General features: G+C 34.5%; 1 protein-coding gene across 7 annotated transcripts in view; it reads left to right on the top strand.

Moving 5' to 3' along the window:
- The window catches only part of VPS13D (vacuolar protein sorting 13 homolog D), a 113246-nt gene that overhangs the window by 32753 nt on the left and 67411 nt on the right, over positions 1 to 13082 (top strand). For 6 of the 7 annotated variants that reach the window (XM_062593526.1, XM_062593529.1, XM_062593525.1 and 3 more), the window contains exons 30-39: positions 174 to 383; positions 2566 to 2831; positions 2990 to 3123; positions 4155 to 4310; positions 4901 to 5126; positions 5918 to 5992; positions 6752 to 6955; positions 8304 to 8393; positions 9421 to 9561; positions 10718 to 10840. In XM_062593526.1, coding sequence (XP_062449510.1) covers positions 174 to 383; positions 2566 to 2831; positions 2990 to 3123; positions 4155 to 4310; positions 4901 to 5126; positions 5918 to 5992; positions 6752 to 6955; positions 8304 to 8393; positions 9421 to 9561; positions 10718 to 10840 — 1625 coding nt within the window. Of the gene's footprint in view, positions 1 to 173; positions 384 to 2565; positions 2832 to 2989; positions 3124 to 4154; positions 4311 to 4900; positions 5127 to 5917; positions 5993 to 6751; positions 6956 to 8303; positions 8394 to 9420; positions 9562 to 10717; positions 10841 to 11796; positions 11872 to 13082 lie in introns of all 7 variants that reach the window. The other variant, XM_062593531.1, reaches the window with a different exon arrangement.

Genomic DNA, 13082 nt, shown 5'->3' with positions numbered 1-13082 from the left:
AGTAAGGATCCTATTTGTGTCTTGATAATTTGATATATGTGATTATAGATGTTACAGAAAATACATATATGAAAGATATTAGGTGTATAGCTCGTATACTTTAGACTAAGCGACTTCTTGGAATAAATATGTGCAAGACTCTCAAATATAATGTTTTGCTTTTTTTCCCCTAGGTTTGACTTTAAGAAATCCAAATTGCTTTATGAAAGCTGTTCAAATGCAACAAAGTCTGTAAATTTGGTTTCTCATTCCATGATGGCATTTGACACACGTTATGCTGGACAGAAGACTACTGCAGGTGTGCCCAATGTATTCAATTGTATCTTTCAGTCATCAAAGAATATGAGTAGTCCAGGAGCAATACAGATTGAATTGCACTTCAGGTTGGTAATTCTGTGGTGTTGTTTGGTGGTGGTGGGTGGTTGTTTGGTGGTGGCGGGTGGTTGTTTGTGGTTTGTTTCTCTTTTTTTAATATTTTATTTTACTTTTTTCAGCAACTTTCTTTTTGGGTCAGGAGTGTCTTGTCCTTAATATAGTTGTTATTCATGCATAAAAGTTTCTTGCTGGCTTTATATCTAAACTTGAAAGTATTTCTTGGGGGGACAAGTGGTACTTGATAGAATGAAATGTGCAGGTCTTAATTAGCTGAAAGTTGTTGAGCTTTAGGTTTTGTGGGGGTTTTTTTGTTGTTGTTGTTGGGGTTTTTTGTTTGTTTTACTGCAACAATGAGAAAATTATTTTAAGTTTGACTGTGTAAATGTACTGAGTGAAGTTCTAGCCTGCTGAAATCAGTCATGTTAAAGCTATACTTACTTTAAAACGTATATCCATGCTTGGTTTCTTACTTGTATGTTTGTATGTAGTTATATTACAGAGTTTAATTTCCTTATATTCTGGCAGAGAAGCCATTTTCCAGTAGGTGTCACTCTTGCCTTTTTGAGAGAATCAAATATGGAAATAGCCCCTTTTTAAAAAACCAAGTCTCTATTTCTCTTCTGTATTCTCTCTTATGTTGTTTTTTCTCATCTAAATCTCTTGGAATGCTTAAAAGCATCAGTGTGTGGAAATCCATTTTGTTCTCATTTTAATATTGGAAATGGTGTAAAGTAATAATGTCAACATTTAACCTTATCAGCATGGTCTTTTGTTGAGGGATATTACCTAATGAAAAGGAAAGTGAAGTGAAATGACTAGTAATATGTTGTGCTCACTTCTGACAAACCTCACTGATCAGACCTAGCTTTCTAGCTTGTTCTTTCAAGAATGAGTCTGATACCTTCCAAAATAGTTGCAGAAGCAATGTAGCTTTTTTTTTTAAAGGGGGGGGCTGTATTTTAGTCTAATGGAAAACTTTGAAGGTGTCTGTTCTTAAAATTTTTAAGTAAACGTAAGCAATCTGTCGTATGAATTTAGAGATTGTGTGAAGCTTTTAACTGCTTAGAGAATAAGTTTGCATTCAGAAAGGCTCCAGGATTTCCATTTGAATAAACCTAAACTGTGATAGGATCTTTTTTATAAAACAGCATTAAAATATTGCCTGTAATGGTTTATCCAGCCTCTGCCTATATTGAAGGTTAGTTTGCACAATAAAGCCTGATGTGGTTTGAGTGATGTGGTTCCTTCCCCTTTATTCTCTCCACAGCTGCTGCGCCTTTAAATCGAAGCTGCATAAGCATGTGTTACATTTTTACTAGTGAGAGCATCCTTGGCACTAGATACAAGCTTTTGCACAGCACAGTGATAGTGTTATACTGGCTTATGCCTTTTGGAAATATTCTAGAGAGCCAGGCTGGGTTAAAGGATTTTCCTGTTGGAAGTAATGCATGCAGGCCTCTCCTCACAAAGGAATTACAGTTTTATAAGAGATAAGGATTTTTCTAGTTCAGAATGTGTTGGATATAAAATTGTTTCATAGTATTTAAGCATTTGGTCACGTTAACCAGAAAATAACCTGCATATTATGGATAGTCCAGATCATGAAGTCAAACACTTTTATCCTTCTTAAAATGTGATGCTTGAAAGTTCAGTAAGGCTAGCATTTTTTCTGAATGACAAAGAAGCTTCCTGTACTACAAAATACTATCAGAGTGTGAAAGGAAACATGCTGTATGTCTGATCTTTCAGAAGGGCATGAAGCAAGGTTCAAATTTCATATGCTGTACATTAGATTTGATATCGAACAGATGTTCAAAAAAAATTCAGTTTTAAGAATTGACGTTTTGTGAATTACTAATCCTCGTATATGAAGGTGCTTTTATAAGTTAATTTCTTGTTGCAGGGGTCTTTCAGTTCATCTTTTTTATTACTATAGATTAGAAGCTATTCAAAGTTTCTTGGAGCTGAGATCAGTGAGGTGGTTGTGTGTAAAGCAAGTTGAATTTCAATCTGTTTTCAAAAAAAAAAAAAAAAAAGAAAAGGTCAGACACTCTGTAAACTATGTGCATTTCTATAAAGTTCCATGTAGTTCTTATTTGCCAGATTATAGAAGCTTTCTATTAAAATTGATGTAGAAAATAGATTATGCAAAATGTAAAATTCATGTTAAGTGTACTCCTCTCTTAACAGATCTACTAAGGATTCCTCCAGTTTCACAGTTGTTCTGAACAACCTTCGTGTGTTTCTAATATTTGACTGGTTGCTCCTTGTTCATGACTTTTTATATACTCCTGGGGATACCAAAAAAACGGAAAATCTCCTTCCTTCCTGGCAACGTAGTTACAGCAGTGAAACAAGTGTAGTTCCAAAAACAGTGAAAAGTGGAGTTGTTACAAAACGTTCATCTCTACAAGTATCTACAGAAAAACAGCTGGAAGTTAAGGTCAACGTGACAGGTAAATGCATTGTTTTCTTATGGTACTTCTTTAGGTACTTCGTTGTTTAGATGCCATGTGCTAGTGAAAATAGGTCATTTAATCCTGCTAGAAATACATAAAATGGCTTGATGACTCTTCAAATTTTCTTATTTTATTTATGATTTTGTTTTGTTCAGGAACTGAATTTGTGGTTGTTGAAGACATGTCTTGTTTTGATACCAATGCAATTATTTTGAAGGGGACTACGGTTCTCACTTACAAGCCAAAGTTGTTAGATCGTCCTTTCTCTGGTAGTTTGTTTGGCATTGAGGTAAGAAAAAATAATTGTTCTTTTATAAAAAATCTAAAATTGGATTAACTAATGATGAAGGTACTTGACTATTAATACTTGATTTGAAAGTCGTGAGTACAACATGTTCTACTACTAGAATAATCCACGAATTTGTTTTTGAAGTGAGTAAATTCCACATCGAGCACTCTCGTTTTCCAGCAGATTTAAGAATGTTTTTATAATGTCTCTATTAAGATACTGAAACACTTGACAAGCAATATTTTGAGATTCTAGATAATAGTCTAACTTCTAGACATAAACTGGCAAATTGATTGCACACTGAAAGCTGAAGACTGACTGGGTAGACAGAAGCCTACATGTTCAGAAAAGGGCTCACAGGCTATAATCATAATTGACTTGAGGTGAGCAAACGGTATCATGCCATTGCAATAAAAGTGGATGGAATATATAGGCAGGAATCTTTTGTGAGGTTAAGTATGGAGAGTGATCCTTGCATTCTAGTCAGCAGCAGACTTTAGCTGTGGCCAGCCTTAGGTGAAATATCTGAAGAAACTCTGAACACTTCAGAGGAAAGCAACAAGAAGGTTCAGAGATGAGGCATATGTAATATGTCAGGAAAGTTTAAAAGAACTTGCTCACTCTAGGAACTTGTGTTGATTAAAGGAGCTTCTTCTGTGTTAAGACCTTTGCATTAGGTAAAAGGTTATAGTAGAGCAAACAATGAAGTGGAGCAAATGAAGTCCACCATCCATGGAGGAGCGCTGGATGAAAGCTCTGCAGTAAAGGAGTTACTAACCTGGATACCTGAATCTTTTTTCCTGAATTGGAAGAGCAGCTAGGAACTGGAACTTTGGGGTTCTTTACTGTCTTAAAGTTTATAAAGAAACTGTCCACAGAGAATAGTTGAATAGTTTGGCTATAGTTTTGCTGTTTTGTGGTAGATACCCTTTGACTTCAGCATTCTTGCCAGGCTTATTTTTTCAGATCCTAATTTTTTTTTTTTTTTTTTTTTTTTTTTTTTTTTTTTTGCACTATTTCTAATTGTTCAGGTTTTCTCATGCCGATTAGGAAATGAGCAAGAGACTGCACTGTCAATTATTGATCCAGTACAAATTCAGATGGAACTCGTTGGGAATGCTTCCTACCCAAGTGGTTCAGGACTGTTGGATGCTTTCAACAGTGAGGATTTTCCTCCTATTTTAGAGGTAATATAAACGACTGAGTGAGACTATATGCAATAGAATACTAGACCATGATCTTGCAGAGATTTTTTTTTTTTAATCCCAGGAATTCAATGGAATATTTTAAAATATGTAAGAAAAGAATAAGGTGAATTCTGCCTGAAAGGAAAAGGCAAAGAAACAAGCATGCAAAAAATGCTTTTACTGGTGAGGAGAGAGTGATTTCTGAGATATTGCAGAAATCAATAGTGAAAAAAATGTAGACTTACAATACAGGCATGTCAGATAGTAACCAATTTACAGAAAATACAATCTTTTTCTTTCCTTTGTGTCTCATTCATATTGTTTATTAGTGGGAAAATATTTTTAGGGGCTTCTTTTCAACAAAAGGAAAACAATAACTAAAAACGTATATAATGAAAAAAATTCTTTCTTCAGGACTCTGTTACTAAATAGTAATGGAAATTTGCCAGTTTTACTATTGGAGCTTTAAACAATGTCATCATATTTTAATATTAAGTTTTGATCTCCCTTTGGCAAATGTTTTGTTATCTACAATGTAAAAGAAGAATGTGGAGACACTCAATCTTATTTCTTACTAAATTTTCATTTAGATTCAATTGCAAGCACTGGATATCAGACTGTCCTACAATGATGTTCAGCTGTTCTTGGCCATTGCGAAGTCCATTCCTCAACAGACTAGTGCAGCTGTGTCTGACTCTGCTGTATTGGTTGCCGATAGTACTGCTAATCTTTCTAGTTCAGTACTGGTTAATGAGAGCTCCTCCTTGACATGTGAAAACAAAGAGATATCCAAACGTGCATTGGATCCTGTTCTTGGTATGTTTTTAACTGTCACAGTGAAGCCCTTTTTTATGGTTAGAGGAGGCTTCTGCAGTGTGAAGTTAGACTTAATTTTTAACAAAAAAAAAAGGTGTTGGTATCTTCAATGAAATGAAGGTTTTTGCATAATGATTTGAATTGTCAGTCTAATGACATCATCAGATAATATTATCAAAAAAGTGACTTATCTGTTTGTAATGTGGCAGTGTATTATGTTAAGTTTTAATCAGTGTCACTTACACATCATGACGATAGACTAATTGTTAGGTAGCAAATGTTTAAAGGAGTGCGCTTCAAGTTGTTTAAACTGATAGTGAATTAGCTGGTGATTATGGTGGTTTCTATTTCTTCATGAATAGCAGCCTTTTATTTTTCTTTGGTGAAAGTGCTTTTTGAAAGCTAAAGCTTGGGTGCAATTGGAACCATTGCCTGACAAAAATGAAAAAATAAACACAAGTGAAAAATGGCTTTCTTCTCTGGTACTATACTTGAGTCGTGTGAGGGATTCAAACTAAATGAGGAATTGTGTTCTGAGTGAAGAGGTTGTACTTAAAGAAGAATTGAAACTGAAATCAGTGAAGTATATTAACTTACTGTAAGAGAATAAAAGTAGTCTGTATTCTAAAATGTAAACATTAGGTGTTTTTTTGTAAAAGTAGTGCTGAAAGGCATATAATCTTCAAAAAAATAAAAAGCTCCTTTATTGCTGTATAATTATTTTTAGAAATTAAAACAAGTTAAGGGGAAAAAACAAAAGGATTTATGATTGCCTAATTGTTTCATTGTAGAGGTACAACTGGCTCGCCTTCAGGAGCTGGGATTCAATATCGAAGATTGTCGTAAAGCTCTTTTGATCTGCCAAGGTAACCTTAAATATTTTTAGCTGGCCTTTCATATTACTTATGTTATCCAGCTTGTGATTAAGTAAAGACACTCAGATAACAAGGGAGCTCTGATATACAGACAGTATCCCTTCTGTACTTTACTTTGGTTTGCAACTACTGAAATTGTGTGTGTCATCTTAAGCATTCTCACTTTTCTGTTCTTCTGCTCTGTGTGTGTCATTTAGTCTCTTTGGTCACCAAACACTGATTTTTTTTTTTTTTTCCCCTATTCATGATGCATCTCACTCTAGATTGCTGTGTTAGTATCCATTATTTTAGACTTTTGTATCCATTATTTTAGACTTTTCTTTCCTTTTGAGACCAATTTTTTTTCCCCAGTGATTTACCTGTTTCTTTCATCTTTGTCTTTGGAATCATGTGTTTTATTAACTTCTGCATGCAGTATATGGAAAGAAGGGGAAATTTTCATGCAAGAGAGTCTTTTTTTTAGTATTGTCATGTTTCCCATCTCATTTGTAGATATTCATAGTATTAATACAGGTGTATGTTATGTTGCTCCTCAGTTTACAGCTTTAAAGAACATTTCTTGTTTCTAGAGAACACTTGTATTTATAATTTCATCCTATTTATTTTATTAAATAGAACACATTTAAATACTATTTCTGTCCTTTGCTATACTACTTAGATTTACTTTAGTTTTAGCTGGTTTTATGTTTTTTACATTAAGTACATTTCACTGAGAAAGTAAGAGATGATTGCTTTGTTTTGTCTTCTAAGGTGAGCTGAAAAAAGCAGCAAGTTGGTTGTTTAAGAATGCAGAACCTTTGAAATCACTTTCCCTGACGTCTTCTGGTCGAGATGGCAGGACTGTGCCTTTTCAGTCCATCTCTGGAGTGGAAATAAAAGCAGAAAATATATGTATTTGCTTTATTGATGACTGCATGGACTGTGATGTTCCCCTTGCTGAGTTAACTTTTTCATGTGAGTATCTGTTTTGTTGAATGAGTCCCATTAAATTACCCTCTGTCAGTATACAGTGTCAATTGTTCTTTGATTAAGCAGACTTCTGCTTCCCTAAAAATAGCTTACCTTTTGCTATAAAGGAGAGCCAGGGGAAAGGGGTGTGTGGGTGTGTGTTGGCTGGAGTGTTTTTTTGTGTATGTTGTGATACCTTTTTATTAGTGGCTTCCTAGTATTTTAAATCTGGCTGAAAGGTGGTGGAGAAGGCTGTATTCTGTTAGCATGTGGAGAGTTGAGCTACTTGAGTGTTTTATGCACAGATAATGTAAAAGAGAACAACACTTTCTTTATTAAGCAACCTATAATTATTTCTCTGAAAAAGGATCATGTAAGCCTCCTACTTTCTGACTACTCGTTCAGGAAAAAGCTTTCGAAGACTTAATTGATTCTAATGATGATTGTGCTGGTTTTCTTAAATGTCTCTGCTACTTGATACTTTGGTTTTATACCTTTCAGTACTGGAGAAAAGAGCTGTAATTTAGCTGCAGTCAGTTCCTTCACTATCTCTTGCAGATTGCTAAAGGTTGAAATAAATGTGACTTAATACACTTACTGCTTAATACAAGTAGGAATGCCAAGGTTCAGAATGCATAATTTAATATTAATCTCTTAATTGTGGTAGTATCTGGGAAGTCAAGATAAGATGAAACAAAAAAACCAAAATTCGTATAGGAAGCATATTTAGGATCTTTTTTAAAAAAGATTGTGAACATATCAAAAAAACTTATTCCCACTTTGTTGAGTTATGATCTGCTAAAGTTTTCTAGCATTGCTGCCTCTAAAATGCAACTACGGACTTTTTTTTCCTAGTAGAAAATGTCTGATCGCATTTTAGTAGATTTGTTTAGAGCATGAGATAACACGTGGTATGTGTCCTACTTAGCCTGGTGGTAAATAATGGTGGTTAGGGAGAAGTAATCTATTTACTATGATAATTCTCATCATGTCTCAGTCTACATATTACTGTAGATGAAATGTAATCAGAATCTTTGACCACAGGTCTAATTCTACTGTGTGGAGGAAGGTACGATAAGCGGACTACAGTCTCTGGAGGGTTATAATTGTGCTTATTCCTTCTTACGTACCTAGCAGAGGGAGTCTGTCCTGAACAGAACCCAAGGGATGGTTACTGTTATAAAGCATGGTTGTTCATAAATGTTGTTATTTAAAAAGCATTATGAAGCGCTTTTGGTACTATTTGGATTTAAAAGACAAAGCAAAAACTTTCCATTTCTTATTAACATTTCCCTAAATAGGGAAACTTGATCGCATTTGTTTTACGTTAGTAAAATACTTACTTCTGTGGTAGGTTTGAATTTTCTGCAACATTTGAGAGCCAACCCTGAAGGCTATGCTCATTTTACACTCTCCGGAGATTATTATAACCGTGAGCTTTCAGGTAAGATACTGGGTTTGGGGTTTTGTTTTCTCCTTTTTAAGATTAGGAAAACAGTCTTATACTATCCTGAAGTTTTTCCGACATAAAATATGTATAAAGGAGTGTAAAATGTGAAAAGCATGATCCTGAGGAGGAAAAGGAAGGAAGATTTCCCAACTTAATATGTGATGGAGAGAGAGGAAAAAAATAGATTGCTGATACAAAAATTATATTGAAATTATTTCATGTTGACTGGCATGTCCTTGGATAGTCCTCTTAAGTAGTTAGCTGTCTCTGTGTTAACGCATTCTTTTTTGACATTTAATTTCTCTGATGCGTTCGATTCATTATTTATTTCAGAGGGGGAAAAAAAGCACATGAGGGTAGGAGATTAGGTTGAAGACAATGGATACGCATAATGAGACCATCATAACTTGTATTTTAATTTTAAAAAATTTGGGATTTGACCTATACTCATAGGTCAGCCACTGATAAATAGAATAACTTAGTTGTGTGTTTTCTCTGAGTTGAGAAACAATTACAATTTTTTGTTATAGAATTTATAACAGCAACCTCAGGAATTATCTCTCAATAACCAGATAATCTTTTGTATTAAAACATATCATTAAATTATTTGAATAGCTTTTAGGCCTTTGTCCTTTTGTGATGCTGAATATTAGGCATATATTTTCATTGCTGAATTATTTAAAATTTTGTGAGGTATTTTGAAATCTCTTTGAGAGAATTCAGTTCCAGTTGCATCATTTCAAACTTGAAGCTGTAATTTCTTTCCAACATTTTTGTCAGGATTGGGATATCTCTGCAAGACTGTACATATAGGATACACTGGCTCAAACGGAGGAGCTGAAATATCTTTGTACTATCTACTAAATTAAATCTCTAGGTTTACAAGTTCATCTTGAGTGCATGTTGAAAGTTAAAGATCTCATTGTTGAATATGCATTCTTAAAACACTTAAGTATGTAAACAGCATTCCAACGTGGCCTTCAAATGTGTAATGTTTATGGTGTTTTCTGTTTGTTTTCAGGCTGGGAACCATTTATTGAGCCATGGCCATGTTCGGTTTCTTGGCAACAACAAGCTTCGAGCCGTCTCCACCCTTCCCGACTGAAGCTAGAAGTAAAGGCTAAACACCGTTTGGATATAAACATTACATCTGTCTTCATAGGTGAGTAGGATTACTCTCCTACAGGACATCACTACAGTGTCTTAGTGTACTGGAATGATAGACGTTTCTGATTGAGTCCTGTTGGTGTCCCTAAATTCTTAAGACGATACTGTACATAGGTGTGCATTTAGGCAACCTATATTTTATCATACATTGTAAACGTGTAAAGGCTTGATTTACGTATTTTGGAGGTTAATAGGAAATCTTTTTCATGTCATATGAATTCTATCAAAGTCATTTTACTTGAAATTTATTTTTAATCAGAAACAGGCTTTCCACGTTTCATCGAAACATTTTTAAAGTACTGTAAGCTCATCAATTTTCAGTACATTGAAACTACTTGTTCAATTCTGTAATCTGTGGAAACCTGAGTTATCAATTCTCACCTGGAGAAGTCAAAATATTTTGTTCATCATTAACTGAAACTTCAGATATAAGCCTCTGTGTTGTTAATGGAGAGACTATAGTTACATACATTACCTGGAAATATTACTTATTCTGTATGTAAGTCTAGATAGTTGGTGCTTAAAATAAAAGTTGTAAATGACAAGATATAGGAGAGCATTCAGTGTCCTTTGATTTGTTTCTCCAGCAAGGCCTATATGGATTTGGCAGGGGCAGAGTGTGTGTGTGTATGTGTGTGTGTTAAGGTGGAAGGAGAAGTGGTTCCTAAGAATTCCCATGGTGGTTTTTACTACTAGTGATGCCAGCAGACTAGTGCATGATTAATATTGTGCCTCTGCCAAAGGACTTCACTGGTGTCAGATGTTTATGCAGGAATGTGCATGTACCTCTTAATTTTATTAGAAACTACCTCTGATGTGAAAATAATGAAAGTTAATTGCCCTTTGGAGAGGGCTGTAATATTACCGCAAGAGTATCTTGAGAATATGAATCTTACTGAAAAAAATATAAAGTGCTTTTTTCCTAGGAATAGAGAAAGAAAATCTTCTTGTAGATACTGCTGTAAGTTCATGAGTTCATTCCTTTAGGTTATATATGACTCTTAGAAAAAGCAGTAAAGTAAAAATTGAAGTGAATTACCCTTGCCATGGAAGTGGAGTAATTTTAACTTCATGAATTTGACATACTTCTCTATTACTTTATTTACTGCCACCTTGGCAAACATATACTGTCTATGCTTATATTTCTCTAGAACAGTACACAAGTACCAAACAGTCATGGATGGAAGATTACTGTAAGCAGGACAAAGAAGTAAATATGAGCAGTTCAGAAGACTGGATGGGCTCTTCTGTGGATCCACCATGTTTTGGGCAGAGTATGATATTCATTATCACACCACTTTATTTGTTTTAACATTTTACAAACATAAGTATTTGGTCTTCACTGCATACAATAGATTGTTAGAGAAAATTTGGCAAAAAAAGAAGAAAACGGTAGTTTCTGTTAAATTGCATTAAATTCTTGAAAAAAGAACTTTCTAGCTACATAGCTTTGAGCAAGAACTTGGCACTGCTAGTTTTGCTTCCTTTTTCATCACACTTTCTCAGTTAATGAGTGGCTATCCTGTAAAAAAGACCAAATAAGAGCATACGTTTTAGAGTATGTGCAGTTCTGCGGAGATTACCTCTAAAAATTTTCATAGATGCTATCTTTTTCTTTTACATGACACTAATGACTTCACAGGAAGGATTTTCCCCAGCCTTCCCAATTGGGAGGATGGTAGCTTCTGATGTAAATAACATGATTGAAAGAGGTATAAATAAGAAAGTACTTCAAAGACTATGGTAAAGATTAAGACAAGAGCCCAATTAACAGCTTTGCTATGTTGCAGTCATTCATATTTGTACAAAAATATATTAAAGTGCTTAGCTAGATAAATCTTTACCAGTGGCTCTCATGCTTTTTACTGTTAAGTGTTCAAATATGATTATCTGCCTTGCTAGCTCCTCCTCTCTCCCCTCCCCCCCCCCATGCCCACGCCTCACAGACTTAAATGACTTAGTTTCTGGAAAAAATGCTATTATATTGGTGAAACAGTTCTCTAAGAACTCACGATAGGTGACAGTTCTTTTCAGCTTTTCTTCCAGCACTACTTCTGGAAGAAGTTTCAGCAACTTGCATGCCAGCTTGATAAAAGCAAGTGGATAGGCACTCATACACTGATTGCATGATGCTGACTGTCTGTGTCTTTCCTGCTTCATGATGGTGAATAGTCTACCTATATATCTGCATTTTTTCTTACCTGCTAACTTTGTCTTTCCTGTCTGCCAGGCCTTCCTCTTGTCTACCTTAGAACTAGGAGTACAGCCAGTTTGACTAACCTAGAACATCAGATCTATGCTAGAGGTACTGTAAAGCAGAGAGAGATGTAAAGGTTTTTTCTTCCTTGGCTTGGAAACCTCTTATACAATAGTGTTGTGTATGGGATTTGCCAATAAATTGATCTCTGTGAAAGTTAGCAGCTGCTCTGCTTTTAGGTTGCTTAACTTTAGCCTTTCATCCTGTCTATCTTCCATGCTCCTCTGTGGGCGCTTCAAGAAAGAAGGGAGCAATATAACTAATCCTGTGTGAGAAAATCAATTGTGTTTTTGAGGCAGGGTATATGACCTATTAAATTCTCAATGTCTGTTTTCCAGAGAGATGATATAATATAGTAAAAACAACTCAACAAGTATTTTAAACTTTATATTCTAAAAAGGTGTAGCAATATGTACAATATATGTGCTAATGCTTGAACCAGCATTCATATTTAGCTATTTAAAACTTTAGGATGCCTTCAGAAACAACCTCATCTATTTTCAATGAGTCTTAATAAATAAGGCCTTCTTCATAAATGACCTGTTAATTTGTTTGTTTTATATTTGACGCTACTGTCTCTGGGCAAGTCTATCCAGTTTAAAATTGGATTTTAAAATTTGTGGCATTGTGGAAAAGAAATTAGCACACTTACTTACTAAACATGATTCCCATGTGGAAAAGTTGACAAATAAAAGGGGGAAATAATTTCTGTAAATTGACATCTGTGGCCAATTTATATTGCTCTTTACAAATGTTTACTCTGAGTGGTATGCAGACAGTTTGTAGATATCAAGCCAAAAAGAAAAAAAAAAAATATATATATATATAAATAAAATAATGGAAAATGATAGAAGCATTTATTTTTCTCATTCAGGAAGATTTTGGGGGGGGGGGAAATTAAATATTTTTGTGTAATTTTAATGATATTGTGGCTAAAGAAAATGACTGAATTAACTGTGGGGAAAAAACTTTCCTATAATGATGAAGTATGTATTTGCAGTTGGTACTTGTGAGATGCAACTTTTACAGGGTGCTTTCTTTTCAAAATCAGGCCACAGTCCCCAAAACTCCTTTTTAAATGTTTTTCAAAAATAAATTGGGAACCGATTAAATTGCCAAGTTGACTGTTCATCTAGCTTCTAGTTTGTAATTTTGTAGAATCAGAGCTAGCCAGAAGGGATGGACTAAATCAAGCTCAGTGCTAAAAAGATTATTGTTTTATTTGCAGTTGGCAATTTTTTTCTTTTGAAGAACTTTAA

This window comes from Rhea pennata, chromosome 22 (genome assembly GCF_028389875.1).
Source record: "Rhea pennata isolate bPtePen1 chromosome 22, bPtePen1.pri, whole genome shotgun sequence".
In the NCBI taxonomy this organism is placed as follows: Eukaryota; Metazoa; Chordata; class Aves; order Rheiformes; family Rheidae; genus Rhea; species Rhea pennata.
This window is presented reverse-complemented; position numbering and strand designations above follow the sequence as displayed.